Source organism: Arabidopsis lyrata, assembly GCF_000004255.2.
Source record: "Arabidopsis lyrata subsp. lyrata unplaced genomic scaffold ARALYscaffold_3, whole genome shotgun sequence".
Classification (NCBI taxonomy): domain Eukaryota; kingdom Viridiplantae; phylum Streptophyta; class Magnoliopsida; order Brassicales; family Brassicaceae; genus Arabidopsis; species Arabidopsis lyrata.
The window spans coordinates 23,955,431-23,974,085 of record NW_003302553.1 but is presented as its reverse complement, the minus strand read 5'-3'; the positions used below and the strand labels follow the sequence as shown (position 1 = coordinate 23,974,085).

At 37.4% G+C, this 18,655-nt stretch overlaps 7 protein-coding genes across 8 annotated transcripts; 5 read left to right on the top strand and 2 right to left on the bottom strand.

Annotated features, from left to right (window-relative positions):
- The first annotated feature begins 1,418 nt into the window (after positions 1-1,418).
- On the top strand, positions 1,419-5,304 carry LOC9320280 (transmembrane E3 ubiquitin-protein ligase 1). The gene is made up of 13 exons (XM_021032833.1): positions 1,419-2,084; positions 2,364-2,436; positions 2,536-2,663; positions 2,768-2,883; positions 2,974-3,034; positions 3,149-3,215; positions 3,292-3,369; positions 3,478-3,635; positions 3,727-3,786; positions 3,872-3,965; positions 4,155-4,322; positions 4,422-4,750; positions 4,840-5,304. Exons 1-13 carry the CDS (start codon positions 1,956-1,958, stop codon positions 5,056-5,058), a joined length of 1,680 nt encoding a protein of 559 aa, XP_020888492.1. The 5' UTR covers positions 1,419-1,955; the 3' UTR covers positions 5,059-5,304.
- Positions 5,305-5,426: 122 nt separating this feature from the next.
- LOC9322361 (mitotic checkpoint serine/threonine-protein kinase BUB1) lies at positions 5,427-8,859 on the bottom strand. Its single transcript, XM_021032834.1, has 14 exons — positions 8,624-8,859; positions 8,386-8,533; positions 8,064-8,221; positions 7,866-7,956; positions 7,612-7,707; positions 7,433-7,520; positions 7,118-7,221; positions 6,944-7,015; positions 6,780-6,869; positions 6,541-6,698; positions 6,363-6,417; positions 6,152-6,286; positions 5,947-6,068; positions 5,427-5,847 (listed from the first exon to the last, which is right to left on the bottom strand). The coding sequence occupies exons 1-14, from the start codon at positions 8,692-8,694 to the stop codon at positions 5,658-5,660; spliced, it is 1,578 nt and encodes a 525-aa protein (XP_020888493.1). The 5' UTR covers positions 8,695-8,859; the 3' UTR covers positions 5,427-5,657.
- A 367-nt stretch (positions 8,860-9,226) lies between these two features.
- Positions 9,227-11,096, top strand: LOC9322360 (probable protein phosphatase 2C 20). Its single transcript, XM_002886248.2, has 5 exons — positions 9,227-9,497; positions 9,879-10,115; positions 10,198-10,474; positions 10,566-10,720; positions 10,801-11,096. The coding sequence occupies exons 1-5, from the start codon at positions 9,465-9,467 to the stop codon at positions 10,936-10,938; spliced, it is 840 nt and encodes a 279-aa protein (XP_002886294.1). The 5' UTR covers positions 9,227-9,464; the 3' UTR covers positions 10,939-11,096.
- A 954-nt stretch (positions 11,097-12,050) lies between these two features.
- LOC9322359 (UPF0725 protein At2g20620) lies at positions 12,051-13,637 on the top strand. Its single transcript, XM_021031921.1, is given in 6 exon segments — positions 12,051-12,337; positions 12,388-12,518; positions 12,521-12,736; positions 12,878-12,999; positions 13,115-13,198; positions 13,284-13,637. Coding segments are annotated over 6 exon segments (885 nt in total). The 5' UTR covers positions 12,051-12,236; the 3' UTR covers positions 13,515-13,637.
- A 63-nt stretch (positions 13,638-13,700) lies between these two features.
- On the top strand, positions 13,701-16,081 carry LOC9320279 (S-alkyl-thiohydroximate lyase SUR1). The gene is made up of 7 exons (XM_021031916.1): positions 13,701-14,116; positions 14,356-14,695; positions 14,873-15,091; positions 15,179-15,238; positions 15,310-15,465; positions 15,598-15,691; positions 15,773-16,081. The coding sequence occupies exons 1-7, from the start codon at positions 13,773-13,775 to the stop codon at positions 15,946-15,948; spliced, it is 1,389 nt and encodes a 462-aa protein (XP_020887575.1). The 5' UTR covers positions 13,701-13,772; the 3' UTR covers positions 15,949-16,081.
- Positions 16,082-16,854: 773 nt separating this feature from the next.
- On the bottom strand, positions 16,855-18,444 carry LOC110230052. 2 transcript variants are annotated; one of them, XM_021031918.1, is made up of 2 exons: positions 18,106-18,444; positions 16,855-17,113 (listed from the first exon to the last, which is right to left on the bottom strand). In XM_021031918.1, the coding sequence occupies exons 1-2, from the start codon at positions 18,300-18,302 to the stop codon at positions 17,062-17,064; spliced, it is 249 nt and encodes an 82-aa protein (XP_020887577.1). In that variant the 5' UTR covers positions 18,303-18,444; the 3' UTR covers positions 16,855-17,061. The 2 variants fall into 2 exon arrangements, with proteins under 2 accessions (XP_020887577.1, XP_020887578.1); XM_021031919.1 differs by having other exon boundaries at positions 16,855-17,110; positions 18,106-18,436.
- On the top strand, positions 17,124-18,033 carry LOC110230053. Its single transcript, XM_021031920.1, has one exon. It carries the CDS (start codon positions 17,657-17,659, stop codon positions 17,750-17,752), a length of 96 nt encoding a protein of 31 aa, XP_020887579.1. The 5' UTR covers positions 17,124-17,656; the 3' UTR covers positions 17,753-18,033.
- Positions 18,445-18,655: the final 211 nt, after the last annotated feature.

The window sequence follows — 18,655 nt, the reverse complement described above, 5'->3', positions numbered from 1 at the left end:
TAGTCTTGTTTCGGGTAGATCAGGATGAGGTTCAGGAGATCATTCAGGAGATCGTTCAGGAGATCATTCAGGAGATCGTTCAGGAGATAGTTCAGGAAGTAAAACAGAGCTAAGAATCATGCGTTATGGATTCATACAACTCAGGAATACTTGGTCCAGGAGAGTTAATCATTACGGAGATGCTGCAATTGGGAATCATCCTTGGTTTCGATGGAGGCGATCCTTCAATTGGTTTTTGACCATGATGTGATTCAAGTAAGGGGAGGTTGGTGTTGCTAGGTTGTTGTGTTACTGGTGATGAAGTCATTGAAGCTAGAATTGTTGAGTTCACATACATAGTCAAAAAGGGGGAGATTGAAGATGCAGTTATTTTGGTGTTCTGTACTAGTCGTCGAAGTAGTACAGGAAGTAGTACAAGAAGTGATTTAAGAAGATGAGAAGCATAGTTGCTGATGAGGAGCTCGAGTACTTGGATGTTGGAGCGTTTGTTAAGTCAAGGAAAAGGAAAATATCTTTGTTTGAAGACAAAAGGAATCATGTAAGCAAAGAGGAAGTTTGCTTGAAGTGAAAAGGAAATTGGCAAAAAGGAAAATCTTTTTCTTATGAGATTAAGAAACTTTCTCTTATGTGTGATTGGAAGAACTTGAGGTGCAAGTTTCTGTTTATTATATAAGGGGGACGTGACCTTATGAGAATGTGGATTGGCAAGAGTAAAAATCCCAAAGAGATTCGATGTGAGAGATTGTGTGTGATCGTGTGCGACGTAGTTTCGCGGGTTAAGTGCTTGTGTGATCAAGCTTATTTGTGTGTTGGTGTTGACGGTTCATGTTGGAGAATCTTGGTGATCGTTGGGTTCGTTGGCGTGACGGTTCGTGTTTGGTGGTTGTTCCAGAGACTTGGAGAATTGAAGTCTAGACTCAGGGGGAGTTTAGCTCAGGGTTAGGTTATCCTGATTAAATCTAGGCTCAGGAGAGTTTAGTTAAGGGTAGAGATTTATCCTTAAGATTTCATGTTAATAGAACGAAGCGGTGAATCAAGAGGGTTGTGCTTGATTTACGCGTTTGCGAATAGGTTGTATTTGCTTTCTTGTTCTAGTGGAATCGAAATCTGGACGTGGTCCCGGGGAGTAGGAAAAACCGAACCTCGTTAACAAATTTCTTGTCTCGTTTACTTTCCGCAATTTATTTGACCTCATCCGCACTTACAGATTGAACTTGAAAGTGCCCACTTTAGAGTTAAAAAATTCCTCAATATTCTGACCACTAAATATTAAAATGGTATAATGAGTTGTTTTTTTTTTCATTTTTTTTTTCTTTGTCATAATATATGATGTTTTTTTTTTTTTCACACAAAATGTAGGAATTTATGATGAGAAAACATGTAAAAATATGTTTTTCTTTTTTTTCATCAAATATTTATAGAGTTGACATTTGCATAAATGAATGTTTTGGGGAAATAAGAAGATTTACGTAACAGAAGAAAAACAAAAGAAGATTTTAACCTCAGAGACAGAGAGAGCCCATAGACTCGAGAGAAGATCGTCTTCAAGATTGAAACTTTACAAAGTAAAACTCCTTTGTCCTTTCCAAGTTTCCACCTTTGTTCTCTCCAAACATATATTATACTAATAGACTAGAGAACAAGGCCATAAAGTTTTTAACTTTCTCCCAAAACGAGAGAGAAAGAATCTCAAACGACGACCATTTTCAAAGTCAATTGCTGTTCTATGATTACAGAGTTTGTTTCTCTGTCATAATCTCTTCTAGTTGTGGTTTGGTACAGACGAACAATCTTCTATTGCAGTTTGTTGGGCTCTCACTTTCTCTTTTAGCCGATTTGATCTTCGTTTCTTGTGTTTGACTTCACTTAAAGCAACCTTTTTTATTGATCTTCTTGTCTCCTTTATGTTCTGATGAATCGGCATTGTGAAACCACACGAGATTTTGGGTTGTGATATGAATAATCTGGGGAATTTCGGGGTTTGGGGATTAGGGTTCTTCTCCTTATCGATTTGGTTTGCGGTTTTGCAACAAGCTAATGGACTCAGACCCATTAGGGAGACTGCTCGATCCTGGGGCGATGAGGTTTGTGTGGTTTTGATGATTGTTTCAATTTGCTTTCAATGTTCTTTATTTTTGTGTATCAGCTAAGTCTTTCATTAGTTTGCTGTTCAATGTGTTCGTTGACTTGTTTACGTTATGAAGAGAGAGAACAGTACTTGTCGCAATAGTAGAATTTCTGATAGCTCATAATCTAAGAGGGGAATGAGATTATGCAGTTTTAGTCTGTCTATATGCCACGAGTTTTCGATAGAATGTGCAAAGCGGAATGGGAAGGCTGAGATTGTTTTTTTGATCTTGCAGTGGCGCTTTGGCAAGAAAGAAAAAAGCGGAGCAGGACCGTTTTCCGCATGGAACATAACAGGAACATATAGAGGTTTTGTGGCATTGCATTGTTGGTTTTTTTTCTGCTTCAATATCATAATCCTACGCTGAGGGATGATCTTGAAGCTCATTTCCGTGATCTATGTTTCAGGCTCATGGAACTTTCTAGATACTGTAAATAGCTCTTCAAAGTTCCCAGATTTCAGAAAAGAAAGTGGTAACTCTGTCATTGAGTTAGTGACAAGTCCAACAAAAATAACTGGTGTGCATTATGTTCAGGTGAATAGCTGCTCTTGATAGTCTGCATCATGGAGATCATGCTTTTTGATCTTAATAAATAACTTTGCAAAATCAGAACTTGTGTTAACTTTGAATGGGAACAGGGTGCAGTTGTTTTCCATGACGTATTTGACAATGAACACAATGTGGGTGGTGCCCAAATTAAAGTTGAAGGTGTATATATTTGGCCCTTTAGACAGCTCCGTCTTGTTGCTAACAGGTTTAACTACATTTTTGATTTATTTAATTGCTTTTCAAGATCCAGTATTGGTAGGGTTCTCTAAGGTCTGTACGTTTAATGATTGATCAGCGGAAAGAAGGGTGATTCAGGACTAGAAGACGATTATCTTCTCTCCAACCCCTATCATCTGGTAATGCCGGATGTGATCCACTTTGCCACGTGATGTTGCATCATTTTTCTGATTCTTTGTTATGTTAAAATGTTTGGAGAGCTTACTAGTGTCAACTTTTCTGCTGTCGGACAGCTCGGTATTTTTTCCTCCCAAGTATTTCAAGAATCTCCAAGAGACAGAATATTGAAACAGAAAACTTGTGAGTAGGATCTGGATTTGTATCTATATGTTGTACTCTTCTACTACATCTGACCTTCATTTGTGTTGTATTCCAGCTCCAATATATGAGATGGAGAAGCACTGCAATATCGAAATAGCAGCCCAAATATCCCAAAGCGCTTCTAGTGAAAACAGTATGTATGCCTTCTAACATTTGGCGTTGAAATGATGATGCTGGCTCAGTTCTTGCCTTCTTAGCTAATTTTAGTCTGACTTTGAGAGAGTCTTACTTATTTTGGTAGATGGGGACAAAGATCGTTATCATATCGAAGGATTGATGGAAAGTCCTGCAGTAGATGATGACGGAGATTGTTTTTCGCCATTGTCGCTGAATGCAACCTCCATAAACGTTGAAGTCTACTATAACAAAGCTGTGAACTATACATTGATGGTCACTTTTGTATCCTTTGTTCCAATCTCTTTGTCATTCCATCACAAAATGACAAACACATGGCAGTTTTAGCGGATTCTTTAACTTGTTATGTACTTAGGTCTCGTTCCTCCAGGTTCTTTTATTGATCCGGCAAATGGAGCACAGTAACACACAATCCGTAAGATTATCATTTTTTGTTTATCTGATCTTTCTAAGAGAAGAGACTGGATGCTAACTTTTGGATAACTCTTCTTGTTTACAAGGGTGCTGCAAAGGTCTCTATAGTAATGATCGGGCAACAAGCCATCATGGATTCTTATTTATGCCTTTTACATCTCACAGCTGGGATTTTAGTTGGTATGTATTTTAAATATAATTTCACACTTCTTCACAATGTGTTCCCTGTTCATCTTGATAATAATCTTCATAGCTTTTCATAGGCTGTGTAAGTACATTTCTCAATGATTGTGATGGAAATTCTCATAAACTGTCTATTTCTTGACCATGTCATGCTTTTCTCAATCATTCTATTTTATTCTTATGCAGAATCCCTTTTTAACGCTTTTGCAACAGCTGCGTTCTTCAAATTTGTAGTGTTTTCGATATTTGAGATGAGGTATCTTCTGTCCATATGGAAAGCAACCCGGCCTTCAACCAGCGGTGAGGGCTGGGAAACAATGAGGCGTGAGCTCTCCTTTCTGTACAGCCGTTTCTGTGAGTATTTGATTTCTTTTGTGTTTGTTCATTATCAAGTAAATGCTTAAATTTCTCACAGATGTTTGATGTTTCTCTCATTGTAATGATTTTCAACAGATGGTATCCTTCTTGGAGGCATATTGTTAATGTATGAGTTCCACAACTACATGCGGCCGATCCTCCTACTCATGTACTCGTTTTGGTTTCCCCAGATAGTTGCAAACGTTGTTCGTGATTCTCGAAAGCCCCTGCATCCTTACTATATCCTGGGGATGACTGTTACACGACTTGCTATACCATTGTATGTTTTTGGTTGCCCGAAGAACTTCATGCGTGTAGAGCCCAGCAAGGCCTGGTGTGTAAGCCTGTGCGCATTCATGGGGTTTCAAGCTGCTGTTCTTCTTCTTCAGCATTATTTCGGGTCTCGTTGCTTTGTCCCTCGGAAGGTTTGTTGGTTCTGATGCCTTTCTAGATTGATAGTAAATTGCTTAGTTGTCATTATCAAGAGCTCATGTGTTTACTTCCGATGCGGCAGATGCTCCCTGAGAAATACAGCTACTACAGAAGATTGGATCATAATGTAAACCGAAGCAGGGACTGCGTAATCTGCATGACCACGATTGATCTCAGACACCGTATTAATGATTGCATGGTAACGCCGTGTGAGCATATATTCCACTCGGGTTGCTTACAGAGATGGATGGATATAAAGATGGAGTGCCCAACATGTCGTCGCCCACTTCCTCCAGCTTAAGCTTTGGTTCCCTCGGAATCGTCTATTAACTGCACCCACATTTAATTGTAGGTAACAGCTGCTCAGGTTCTGCCGATTAAACTGAAACATATTTGGGTGCTTCTTTGGTTTCAGGGCTTGGAAAGATATTAGATGAAAACAGAGCATAGATAGACATAGTATGATGAATTGTGTAATAAGTCAATCTCTTTAGTGCATATTCATTGGCCATTCTTTTAATAAAATCCTCCAACATATAAACAATCATTCTTCAGCAACCCGGCAAGAAACCCGCAACAAAGCTATCTCGTAACAATCTATAAGCAACATATTTCTTCATTTCTTGATAAGCAACACTTAATATACTCCTTAATAAATCGCACCCTAGATTATTTTGTTAGTATCTCACTTCTAAGATGTAGGAAACCATGTGATACGAAATACAAAGTAGGAAATATAGATGTGTTAGATACATACATTCAAATTCAATAATAAACTATCCTAGACCACAAATTTGCGCGTTACTTGAGAGGCGAGGCAATCAAAGTCTCCTAAGTGTTTCTTTCTTTTTTCTCTCACAAACACTATACAGAGACTCTTTAATTACTTAGTGACGATAATTACGAAGAGCATAAAGAGATGCGTTGTTTGGCGAGTAACTCGTTAAGCTTCTTCATGAGCTTAGGATCGGAGCATATATACTCTTCCATTGACTTTCTCAGATTCCTTAGTGTCTCTGTGTCATCTTCACACGTCTCTCTGTTGAGCAGCTTCGTGAATAGTTCCTTCCACAGATCCACGTTCCAGTATCTGAGCAAACAACTTAGTGAATCAATATCCAAACAATAATGTTTTTTTTTTTTGTTTGAGAGACAAAACAAGCTAATGAAGTTCATCTATTCTTGAGACCTTCTAAATGAAGTTCTCGGCATATTAATGTGGCCACCGTCCAGAGATTGTTTCTTCTCGATCTCCATGTAGGAGTTGTGCAGCATCATGTGGACGATTACACATAGTCCATAAGTGTCCACCTATATATAACACATATTCCAATGGTCTCAAATGGTTAAAGGCTAATCGTTCTTGCTGAAACAGTGTGAATTAAAAGACTTGCCTGAAACTTCCAAGGTTTCTTTTCTTTCATCTCCATGCAACGGAAGCCTGAGGTACGACAATCTCCTGTAAACTCGGTGGTTCTAGGAAACAGGCTCAAGTCTATTCCTCTACCCCAGTCAACAAGACAGAGACCCTAAGGCAGAAATGAAAAATTGCATCAGATTGTTGACACACACGAATCAGAACTAGCAGTTGTATAAGGAAATTACCTGATTGCTCCAAGAACCTGTTTTATCATGAAAGCCTGTCTCAGTTAGGTTTTCTCTGCAAGTAATTCATGAGGTATATCAGTCTCTGCCATGATCGTTAACATACAAGTATATTGCTTCATGATCCAAAAGTTGTATCTACAATCTAATCAGCAATACTGGAGCGGAATAAACTTACGGAGGGTATCGGATCAGCAGATTGTCTGGCTTGAAATCACCATGAATGATTCCAACACTGTGCAAAGTTTCCAGCATGTACAGCATTTCTATTGTGTAATACATGCACAAAACTTCTTCCATGGACTTGCCAACAACGACATACGAGTTTATGACGTCCTTAACTCACAAAAAGAAGGCAAATTAAACAGTATGCCTGCATTTTGTTTCTTCAGTCTGTAAGAGTCCACAGAAACCTACCTGGAGTGTCCCATGTGATAGATAATCGCAGACAAGTATACTGTAGTCTGAATACACGTGCACTCTCTGAGCCAATCCAAAACTTGATCTCTAACATAGTATGAGAGTAATTAGTACGGTGTGAAACACCTGTGACCTGGTAATAATGATGGAAAAGGGCATACTTGGCTCTCTGGGATCCTGCAATCAAGTTGGCGATACATGTGGAATTCCCAAGGAAAAGGTGGCTTTTGTACCTGTGAAAAGAGTAGTATATGCAATATTAGATGTGAGCAACATCTGACAATTGTGCCATTTTGCGTCATACTGTATTTGAAAAACTTTAAGGGTCTATCTACCTTTAGAGCAACTACTTCATCAGGATTGCTGTCAATGTATGCTTTGAACACTTGAGCAAAACCACCTTGGCCAGCACAGCCCTTCATCTGGTACTTTCTTCCACCTAGCAAATAGACAATGAATCCAGGTCATTTTTTTTTTGGGTCTCAGAGAAGACTTATTGTCCCAGGTGAGAACAAAGTGGGACTCAATTTCTTTTACATAAATGAATACATACTCAGCCACTTCTAATTTGAACAATGCATCTTAAAATAAAAAGAAACATTCTTTATCCTGTAGAGGTGACAGACTAGATTGGTATGAAAAAAGTATACCTATGTCAATGATCTTATTTCTGGAATAATTCTGCAAAGATGACAGGTTGGCTTTTCCAGGGAAAACTTTGTTGCTTGCATGGTACCCCTGATGCAAACATAAAGAAAGAAACTCAGTGGATAAGCCTCCCTATATAAGCAAAATCATGTAAAATATCATGATTTTCCATCTGCCTTACATCATATTTCACAAGCTGGGGTTTTATCTTGTGAATTAAGCCGTTCACAGTGGAGGTTTCCCATGGATTCAGAAAACCCGTCTCCAAGTCAGTGGCCTGAGCATCATCACCAACATACCAGAAAGAAAATTCCGTTCAATCCTCAACTAAAGCTATCGAAGTGCATTAGAATAACCAAATGCTACGAGTGATGATGTTCTCTCAACTAAAGCTTTTGGGTTAATAACCAAAGTTAACTATATTAGAAAATCAACCTCTTCAAGGGAAGATGTTTTGGTCCTCTTAGAGATTCTTTGTAAGAACAACGAGTGAGCCTCTTTTAACCTGTCAAATGGTTCAGCTTTCCTACATTTCTCCAAGATAGCAGAATGAGCAACAAATCAGAAATGAAATCACAAACTAGAAGAAAAAAATTATTAATGAGCCACACAACAAGGAGAAAGATAAGAGACCTTGAAAGACCAGTCTGATAAACCGAATTTGCTCTTCGCCATAATCCTTTGACCTCAAGAAAAATAGCATACCATTCATAGAGCAAAGAATGCCCTATACATATCTCATTCTCTTCAACTTCTCTATAAACCCTCTCAAAATCTTCACAGCCATCAAGCTAAAACCATCAAAATTGAAGAAAAAATCCAACAATCAAACCCCCAAAACTGTAACATGCATCAATTGATTCGGAATACAACAATCCCAAAACCTAAGTATGCTAAATCAACAAAGCAAAATTTAAGCTCAAACAACATGGAGAGAGGGTTTTAGTAAAATTACGTAGAGAAACCAGATCTTGAGGAATCTGAGGTCATTTCGGTACCGAGTATCTTCCTTATAAGTTGAGATACAATCATAGAGAAGCTTATCGAGATCTTCGCCGGAATTTTTACCAGAGTATAGATCCTCCATCGAATTTTTAATCTTCCTGTGAAAACCCCCTAATCGATAATCAGAAACCTTTTGATACATATTTTACAATTAATTAGATGAGCAGAGAGGAGAAGGCATGAGTTACATAAGCCACGGGAAGAGCGGGTCTCCGGCGGATTCCGATTCACCGGCGTTGTCTCTGTAACCGATTACCATTTTCGCAATCGCAGCCGTATGAAGGAGAGAGAGAGTGGGAAGTGAAGCTTTTCAAAATTCAAAATTTGGTGGACCGCAACAAATATTCTATATTATAGCCCAAAAGTGTAAATGGGCCTATTTGTTGTATATTATGTGGCCCATGTTTTCAGGTAGACAAATGATAAATTCCGGCTCACGCGCTTCATGTCCTCCTAATTTTTCATTTATGCAAAAATCACCAAATCGGAGGGTTATAGTCCACGGATTTTAATCTCACGCGCTCAACGCGCCTTCATTGCGTGTGGTTTTGCCTCTTACACGCGTTTTTTTTTGTCAACGCGTGTAATAATAATGTATGATATTTTAGATAAAATTAAGGTCTCCCTTGTTTAGTTAGTACTCTGTAAAATAATAATGTATGATATTTTAAGTAATAATAAAATTTGTTTTTCCGATCAATAATGTTATGAATGAGATGATGTGTATGTACGAAATAACATTTTTGTATGTTAAAAAATAATGTTTTATTTTGTCGGCAATGTGATTGAATATAGAGAGAATTTGTTTACGGATTTCTTTTGCCTTATGAAAATAGAATAAAAGTATAAAAGAAGAAAAGTCGTCGGCGGAGGAAGTCAGTAGCCAATAGTGATAAAAGTCACGGGCTGTTCACACGTGATTACCTCACAGTCATTTATTACATAAACTCATCTCTCTCTCTCTCTCTCTGTCTTTTTTGAATCATTCACATTTCAGACACAAACGCAGAGAAACAAATTCTTGTAACAATGACAGGCAGAGAGATTCTCCATAAGATGAAGGTATGCTTCAGCTCAAGGCTAGTCTTTTTTTTTTCTTTTTCTTATAATAGTGTTTCAAGTTAATTTCAAGGGCTCTAAGGATCTTGATTTTGTGATCTGATCCTTGTATGTCTTGTTCTGTTTCTCAATCTATGTTTGCTTCTAACTTGTACGTAGAGCCGTTTTAAGGAACAAAGCATTTCCCATGTTAAACGGGGATATTGATTCTTTTAGAACTTAGCTTGTGTTAATCTATGGAATTTATTTCAGTAATTAATTTGCGCATTTTCTATATGTTTAATGGCTCTTGATGAATGAAATTACAGAACTTGGATTTATGTGATTACTTTCGTACATGGATCTCTTTAATTTCTTGTTTTTTTTTGGTGTGAATATTTTAAGGTTGGATTATGCGGATCTGACACAGGCAGAGGTAAAAGCAAGATGTGGAAGAACATCGCACACGGTTATGACTTTGTGAAAGGCAAAGCGTGCCATCCCATGGAGGACTATGTTGTGTCTGAGTTCAAGAAAGTAGACGGCCATGATTTGGGTTTGTTTGCTATCTTTGACGGTCATTTAGGGCATGATGTGGCCAAGTACTTGCAGACCAATCTCTTTGATAACATACTCAAAGAGGTAACTCCATTTTTTTTTTGTCAATTTCTAGTAGTGTCCCCTTTTATGTCTTAAAATGTTTTTGTTTTTTTCACTCTCTTAGAAAGATTTTTGGACTGATACGGAAAACGCTATAAGGAATGCATACATATCAACGGATGCTGTGATATTAGAGCAGTCACTTAAACTTGGCAAAGGCGGATCAACGGCTGTAACAGGCATTCTGATAGATGGGAAAAAGCTAGTGGTTGCTAATGTTGGAGACTCACGAGCAGTGATGTCAAAGAATGGTGTTGCTTATCAACTCTCTGTTGATCATGAACCAAGCAAGGAGCAAAAGGAAATAGAGAGCCGTGGTGGCTTTGTATCGAATATTCCAGGTAAGTTTTGTAGATGGATATATATACTTACTTGCTCACGTATAAAAGAATATGAGAAGAGGAATTGATAGACGATTCTTGAATGTTGCAGGGGATGTTCCAAGAGTTGATGGACAACTAGCGGTTGCGAGGGCGTTTGGAGATAAGAGTTTAAAGATACATCTGAGCTCAGAACCAGACATAACACACCAGACTATCGATGATGAGACTGAGTTCATCGTTTTTGCAAGTGATGGAATTTGGAAGGTATTTAGAGAACACTTCCATATTATCATCAGAGTGATGGAATCTAAATTTGATTTTACAATTGAGTATTGTATTAACAGGTGTTGTCGAACCAAGAAGCGGTGGATGTGATCAAAACCATAAAAGATCCACAAGCGGCAGCGAAGGAGTTGATAGAAGAAGCAGTCTCTAAGAAAAGCACAGACGACATCTCTTGTATAGTTGTAAGGTTCCAGTGATAAACTTTTGTTGTTTATAAATTTTACCAGTCAAGTGTGTGTGAGAGAGAGAGAAACAAAAGACGCCCACGCTGTGTGATCAAAGTCATGTCTTGTTAAAAAAACTCCATTGACAATAAAATTCTTTCCAAAATGTAAAATCCATGGTTTAGTTGGTATTAACAAGAGCGTTAGTTATATAAATCGACGAAAGGAAGTCAAATGTTGGGGGTTAATACTACATAGCATTGGGGCTTAAAGACTTAGGGTCTATTTATCATAAAAATAAAGTAAGGGGGATGGAAAAGAAAAAGGAAACTTGTGAGTCAAGTAAAGAAAACACAAATATCAGAATTGTGTTTGGTTCCGATTAGAAAGGGTTTTGGAGTGGGATCAGAAAGAGAAAGATGTACGATTTAATGTTGGATGAGGCCAAGATGTGGCTCGACGAACCTCTGCAGCCTAAACCGAAGCTCGAATCCCCTGTATGATGAAGATTCAGACGATGATGAGGTGGATCCGGTGGCAGCAGAGAAGTATCGAATCTGGTGTAATTCTCATAAAACTGAAGCAGGGAAACTGCTATTCAATCGAAAACTTGAAAATCAAACACAAATATTGTATCAACGTTCATGAAACGCGGATCCAAATCTCATCTGCTGAGTTCACAAGAAACTCTAGCCAACAATGAGTCCACCATTGTCACAACGCAAGGAATTCTAAGAAAAAGATACCAAAACAATTCTCTGCAAATGATCTTGAGATCTGTTAATAGCTTCACGACCTCTTCTCCAACAACCAACGCACCAATCAACAGCTGCCAACTCATTATTCACCTCTCAGCCAATCATCTTTCAGCATCTATCCACGTCAGCTCCTCTTCCTTTTTCCTATAACAAAAACCTACCTGATTTGAGTATCTATTAGCTATTACTTTCTCATCGAACATTGACAAGGTTACTTTCTCTCCATATGCCATTACTCTGAATGGTGTGTTTTTTTTTTTAACTTTAAATTTGTCCCTCCTTGTGAATTCTCTCCTTTCTATTTCTTGTAGGGAACAAATTTTCAGCTTCTATTTTCAATTTCTAATTATAGTTTTTATTTATAATTTTCAGAGTCGGTACGTAAAAATATCAACTAAGCACAAAGAATGGGTCTCTTTACGAAGAGGTAAAACCTAAAAGTACAAAAGAATAGAAAGAGGAAAAAAGGTAAAGTTGCGATTACAAAAAGCCCTAACTAGCTAGCTAGCTTCTCTGTTTTCCATTCATTCTCTCGAAAGTTAGAGAAAGAGTTTGTTTTTTTTTATCAGAAAGATGGTGTTCGAAACTCCGATCTGTTCTCCACCTTCACCTATAGACAAAGAATCCTCCGAAGATGTCTCTACGGTAACTCTCACACCGTGGTTTCGTGGGTTGTAGGATTTCATAACCCTAACTTGTAAAAAAATATTGCTACTTTATAAAGGATTGATTGATTGTCTCTCAAGTCTACTTGTGATCTGATTTTTTTGCAGGGATATTGTGGTGTAAAAGCCTTTGGTGTTAATGAAGCTAACGAACTCATTGCAAAGTTGGCACTCCATTGCTACAATTCTCACAAGGTAACTCTATCTATATTGCTCTTATTCTAGCACATTTGGTGACTGTAACCCAACTCATGGTGCGATCGGTTGCACATTTCGATTATCAGATGACATTGAATGCCATTGATCCAGCCAACAATTCATTTTCCAGTGTTGAAATCTGTGCTTGGGATGCTTCCATAGAGAATGATGAGAACTTGAGATTAGTCACCACTTTTTGCAGCCTTGAAGGTAAACTAACATATATTGTTAAGGCGTACATGTTTTATGCATTTGTGACCTTAATTACATGCAGAATTGTTTCTCGTGTTTCTAGCTATGCTAGTTTCTATTCATCCACCAATTATTAATCTTCTAGAAATGTTGTTGTAGGATCTGGAGAACAAGGAACCCAATGGGATTTCGATGGTGTAGACATGTTCTATAATGGTGTGATGCCTAAGTGGCTAGATGATAGTGCAATTACAGGAAGCGAGAAGCTACACTACTATGAGGTGTGGTGTTAGCAATATATAAATTTTTTGACTGATTTCCATTATGTGCATGATCTGCTTAACACACAGACATAGATCACACCTTGCCACTAATGTTAAAATGTTTCAAATGTAGATTAATGATTCGGATTTGCAAGAGAATGAATGGCTTCATCTATATGCTCAAGTTGGAGCATACTCTAAGTGGGATCTTGACATGGTGAGCCTAGAAAAGTTATCAGTATACTCATTTGTTTTGGGGTCATGCACTCTTCTCTCAACCAAGCTTTTGTTTTAATTTGCAGGTTAATCATCTCCTGTTGGAGATAAAGAAAGCAGTGGTACAAACAAAGGAAGACGACATAGAGTCAAGTTTGAAGTTGAAGTCGAGCAATGCTATCTTCTACATAACTTTCACTACTCGTGGAGGCGACGAGTGCGCATGCATAGTAAGGCAAACGTGGGATGGAAGACCACAACACATGTGCCTTGAAGTTAAAAATGTTGAGATATATGGACAAATAGACAAATGTTGATACACAACATCTCAAACTAATCGGTTCGGTTTTAAACTTGCCAAACTATTTTTATCAAGGCCAGGCCCAAAAACAAAGCCTACCAATTGGAGTAACTTTTGTGGCACGTGATTTTTAGTTTGTGTTAGGTCTCACCAAGATTATTGATCACGTTTCATAATTCAAAACTTTGCATTATATTTCAATATCGGAATTGAAATTTTAATTGTTATAGAAAAAAGAACTCAAAGCAACGAACCAAAACCACAAAGAGAGAAAATGAGCGAAGAACAACCACACGCCAATCTGGCGGTTCCCGCGTTTACAACTGAGAAAGATCCCATAACGCAAACGCAGAATGGTCAAAGTAGCGTTTGGCGTTTCGGTGGAAGTGATAAGGCAGCGAAAGCATCCACCGTAACACTGAGAGGTGTCATCTACATGCTCTTCGACAACTGCAGCAAAGATGTCAATAAGACCATTTTACCCCTCGGCCACGGTGACCCTTCCGTCTACCCTTGCTTCCGTACCTGTATCGAAGCTGAAGACGCCGTCGTCGACGTCCTCCGCTCCGGCAAAGGCAATTCTTACGGTCCCGGAGCTGGGATTCTCCCCGCAAGACGGTAACTTTATCACTCAATTCTCGATCTTTCACTTCAATCGAGCGTTTCTCGATCTGGGTTCTTCGAATTTGATCGTAATCGGAGTCGTTTTTGTGTCAACGGCGATTCAATTTTGACTCGATTTCAACTTTAGAAGTCACACTCGAGTATAAATATCAAAATTGTCTTTTAGACCCTATAGTTTTAGCATTCTTATAAATTGACCCCATAACTTTTGAATGTTTCTGATCGATCCACAGAGCCGTTGCCGATTATATGAACCGAGATCTTCCGCACAAGTTAACGCCGGAAGATATCTTCCTGACCGCTGGATGCAACCAAGGGATAGAGATCGTGTTCGAATCGTTGGCTCGACCAAACGCAAACATCTTGCTCCCACGTCCTGGCTTCCCTCATTACGACGCTCGTGCTGCTTACAGTGGTCTCGAGGTTCGCAAGTTTGATCTTCTTCCTGAGAAAGAATGGGAGATTGATCTCGAAGGTATCGAAGCCATTGCAGACGAGAACACTGTGGCTATGGTTGTAATTAACCCCAACAATCCCTGTGGAAATGTCTACTCTCACGACCATCTCAAAAAGGTTTGTGTTTTTGTATCATTACACTAAAATGCTCATCTTTCTGATTCATAACTTAGCTAAAGCTTGAAACTTTGAGCCATTTTTGATTCGTAGCTCGCTAAAGCTTGAAATTTTGAGCCATTTTTGATTCGTAGCTCGCTAAAGCTTGCGTTTTTGGTTTGTTGATGAACATTTTAGGTTGCAGAGACGGCTAGGAAGCTGGGGATAATGGTGATCTCAGACGAAGTATATGACCAAACTATATTCGGAGACAATCCATTTGTTCCAATGGGAAAGTTTGCATCGATTGTTCCTGTGTTGACACTAGCAGGCATATCTAAGGGATGGGTTGTTCCTGGATGGAAAATTGGCTGGATCGCCTTGAATGATCCCGAGGGCATTTTCGAGACCACCAAGGTTTGCTTACGGCTATTTGTATTTTTAGTCCCCTATTGCTGTTTTGTTTTGTAATCTCACTGTATACTTGCTCTTTGTTTCTGATAGGTGGTACAATCCATCAAACAGAATCTTGACGTGACTCCTGACCCTGCCACAATAATTCAGGTTTGTGTGTTTTATAATCTTTACAAAACTAGTCCATGGATTCATGACACTAGTGTCTGTTCCTTTGATAGGCTGCACTTCCCGCGATCCTGGAGAAAGCGGATAAAAACTTCTTTGCAAAGAAGAACAAGATACTCAAACATAATGTTGATTTGGTGTGTGATAGGCTCAAGGACATCCCCTGTGTCGTTTGTCCCAAGAAACCTGAGTCTTGCACTTACTTATTGGTAAAACTTCTTTAACTACACACATCCATAAATGTAGTTAAGATCGGTTTTCGTTAGACTGGTGGTGATTCTTGATCAATTTCAGACCATTACTAGTCTTTCAATCTGATGAATAGTTTTCACTTAATGCAGACAAAGCTTGAGCTGTCATTGATGGATAACATCAAGGACGATATAGATTTCTGCGTAAAGCTGGCCAGAGAGGAGAATCTCGTGTTTCTACCAGGTAAAGTAAATGAAACTAAACAGCATGAATCTTGATTTGAGTTTTGATACTAAAATGGGGATTGTGGGGAATGTTTTGCAGGTGATGCTCTGGGTTTGAAGAACTGGATGAGGATAACCATTGGAGTCGAAGCTCATATGCTTGAAGATGCACTTGAGAGATTGAAGGGTTTCTGTACACGTCATGCCAAGAAAACAGAGACAGAAACTGATTCACTTCAAGCTTTGAAACTGAGTGATAATAATCTCGAAATGTAAAACAGAAGAAGGTGTGTGCCCAAAAAAATATTCTTATGATGATAATTTTGATTCTTGCTTTTCCATTTTTGATTTCCCTAAGTATTTGATTATCTACATTAATAAAAACTATGGTTAATTTTTCAAATAGAAATATTGGGAACATAAATTAAGGATCTAGCATCCATGATTTTTAGCAGTTTTTGTATTCTGTTAATGATGAATTTGGATGGAGAAATTGCATCCAAACTCTTTTACAAATCAAAACATTTTGTTAAAATTATTTTCTACATATCACATGTCATTTTCTTTTTTTAGAATTACTAAATCATGATTTTGTGACAAAAAAATCACGATTTAACTATACAAAAAAAGGATTTCAGAAATATTATTTGGTGCCAAAATTCTTGAATGATTTTTTTTTTTTTGTTTATCTCAAAACTACAAAATATATAGTAAAATGTTTGTGTTAGCATTGTGAATTTGTGATTTGATGGAAAATTTGATGATCTTGATCTCATATATTGTGAAAGTACAATTTCTTTAAAAAGAATATAATTGATCATAGGAAAATTATTGACAGACAAGTTTTGCGTCATTTTGAGATAGATCTGAAATTCATCTATTTTACAAGCTAAAAACAGCTTAATATCTATACATCCATATGCAAAAACTAACTTCATCAACGAACAACAAGAATAATTAGCAATCTAAAACAAAAATGAACAAGTATATATATGCATGTTGACAATATATCTCAAACTTTTGTAAATCTCATACATTCATATTTATAACATTCACTATAATTGTAGCGTGTAAGAAATAATATAAGGTAGGATAAAAGTTTGTTGGCCAATAATTTCCAATAAAATCATTTTTAAGTCGTTAAAACCAATTATTCTTTAGTGGTATACTAGTTTTGTATTATACTATTATAAATAATCTCTTATTTCTTGTATGTAACTTTTAAGATTTTTTTGGTTAATCTTTGGGACTTAAACAGCCTGTGAAAATAGAAATTTTTTCTATTTTGTCATTTCATCATTAATCATTCTTTATTAGGTTTTTAACATAAACATAAAAGTTGAAAAATGGTAGACATGATCAATAAATCTACGACAAAATGTATATCTATCATTTTCTCCTTCCGAGAACTTCCACAAATTCCATCCCGTGTAAGGTTCTTCTATCCATGCATATATCATAAAATAGAACAATTCGTAAGTTAAGTTGTATATTTGTAAAAACAATTAAAAAATAATAAATAAATATTTATAGAAAGGGGTAGAGAAATTAATTAATTAATTAATAAGCCGTTTGTTGAGTGTTGTTTGGGTTCTAGTCAGGTTTTTTCCAGACTATGCTCTTCTATCCGCTCCTGGTCGACTCATCTCAACCTTTGAATTCTTTTGGGTTCGTCTCCTTGCTAAGAAGAAGTTTCGCTTGTTTGTTTTGGATCGATAGAACTTTATGTGTGCAGATGCTTCTTCTCCCTGATGTTGTTCGCTGTGTTTGACAACCGTCTCGATCCATCATCGTTCTCGTTCTTGTGATTGGTGATATTTGACAGGTTGGGCCTCACTCCTTGTCCTTGCTTTCCTGAATCTGTTTTGATAGGATTGCCTTTTGAAGATTTCTAGTTAGACATTGTTGGACATGGCAGTCGTCGTAGTCGTATTCGAAAGCGTGCTCGAGGTTCTCTCAGCTCATAGGTTTTGCTTGCCGGGCTATGAAGTCTTTGGTTCTTGGTTTCGAGAGATCAGCTCTCATTATGATAGGAGAAGGTAGATGTTATTTTAGGATTGGCCGCGGGCATCCTATGTAAATCTCAATCGCAGGTGCTTCAGAAGAAGTGGTTTCCTTGTATTCTTTTGTCTATTGTTTCTCTTAAGGTTTTAGCCTTGTGCTTCTGTCTTAGTTTATGGTTTCGTTCTCTTGCGTTGTCGGTTTGATATATTTGTTTTGTATTTCCAGTATTATAAGTTCCTCTTCTATAGAGCCTAGTTTCCGGGGACATTTATGTCGTCCGCCGGCTTATGTTTCCCTCTTTTGGGCTTTAGTTTCCAGGGATATTCAGTTTTTCCGCCGGCTTATGTAATCTCAAAATGTATCCTTCTATGTTTTTATATATAAAATCAGATGACAAAAAAAAAAGGGTAGAGAAATTAAAAATAGTACCGTGATGAACTATGGGGAGGGTTTGGGCCACCGCATTTGATTTTGCAACTTCTAAAGCAACTACCTTTGTTTATTTTACAAGACTTTGAACACTTGCTATAACATTGAATATAAGCTTTTCCACTCAATTTTGCTTCTACTGCGACCACAACAATCACCAACATCATTATCACTAATATTGCACTCCATTTTGCCATCTTCGATCGTCTTAGAATCCTACGAAAGCAAACTTTTTTTTTTTGTTATGACTCAATTATATTATTATTTTTATTTAAATCTTATGACTCAATTATATTATGTTTCAAGAAATCAACCTCTATTTATAATACATTTTGCTTAACTTTAGAGTAGATTCTTTACGTTGTGTTTGCTTTGGTTTTAATTGGTTTAATTAATCTATTAATTTCCTTCAAATTTATGTTCAAAATTTTATATGTTTTTGCAGTATTAAATTTTATAAATATGAATAGATGTATATTAAGTGAATGTGGATCCGTCCGTTGGAGAGTAAATCTCATGCCAATAAGAAAGAGACACCAAACTTTAGAGG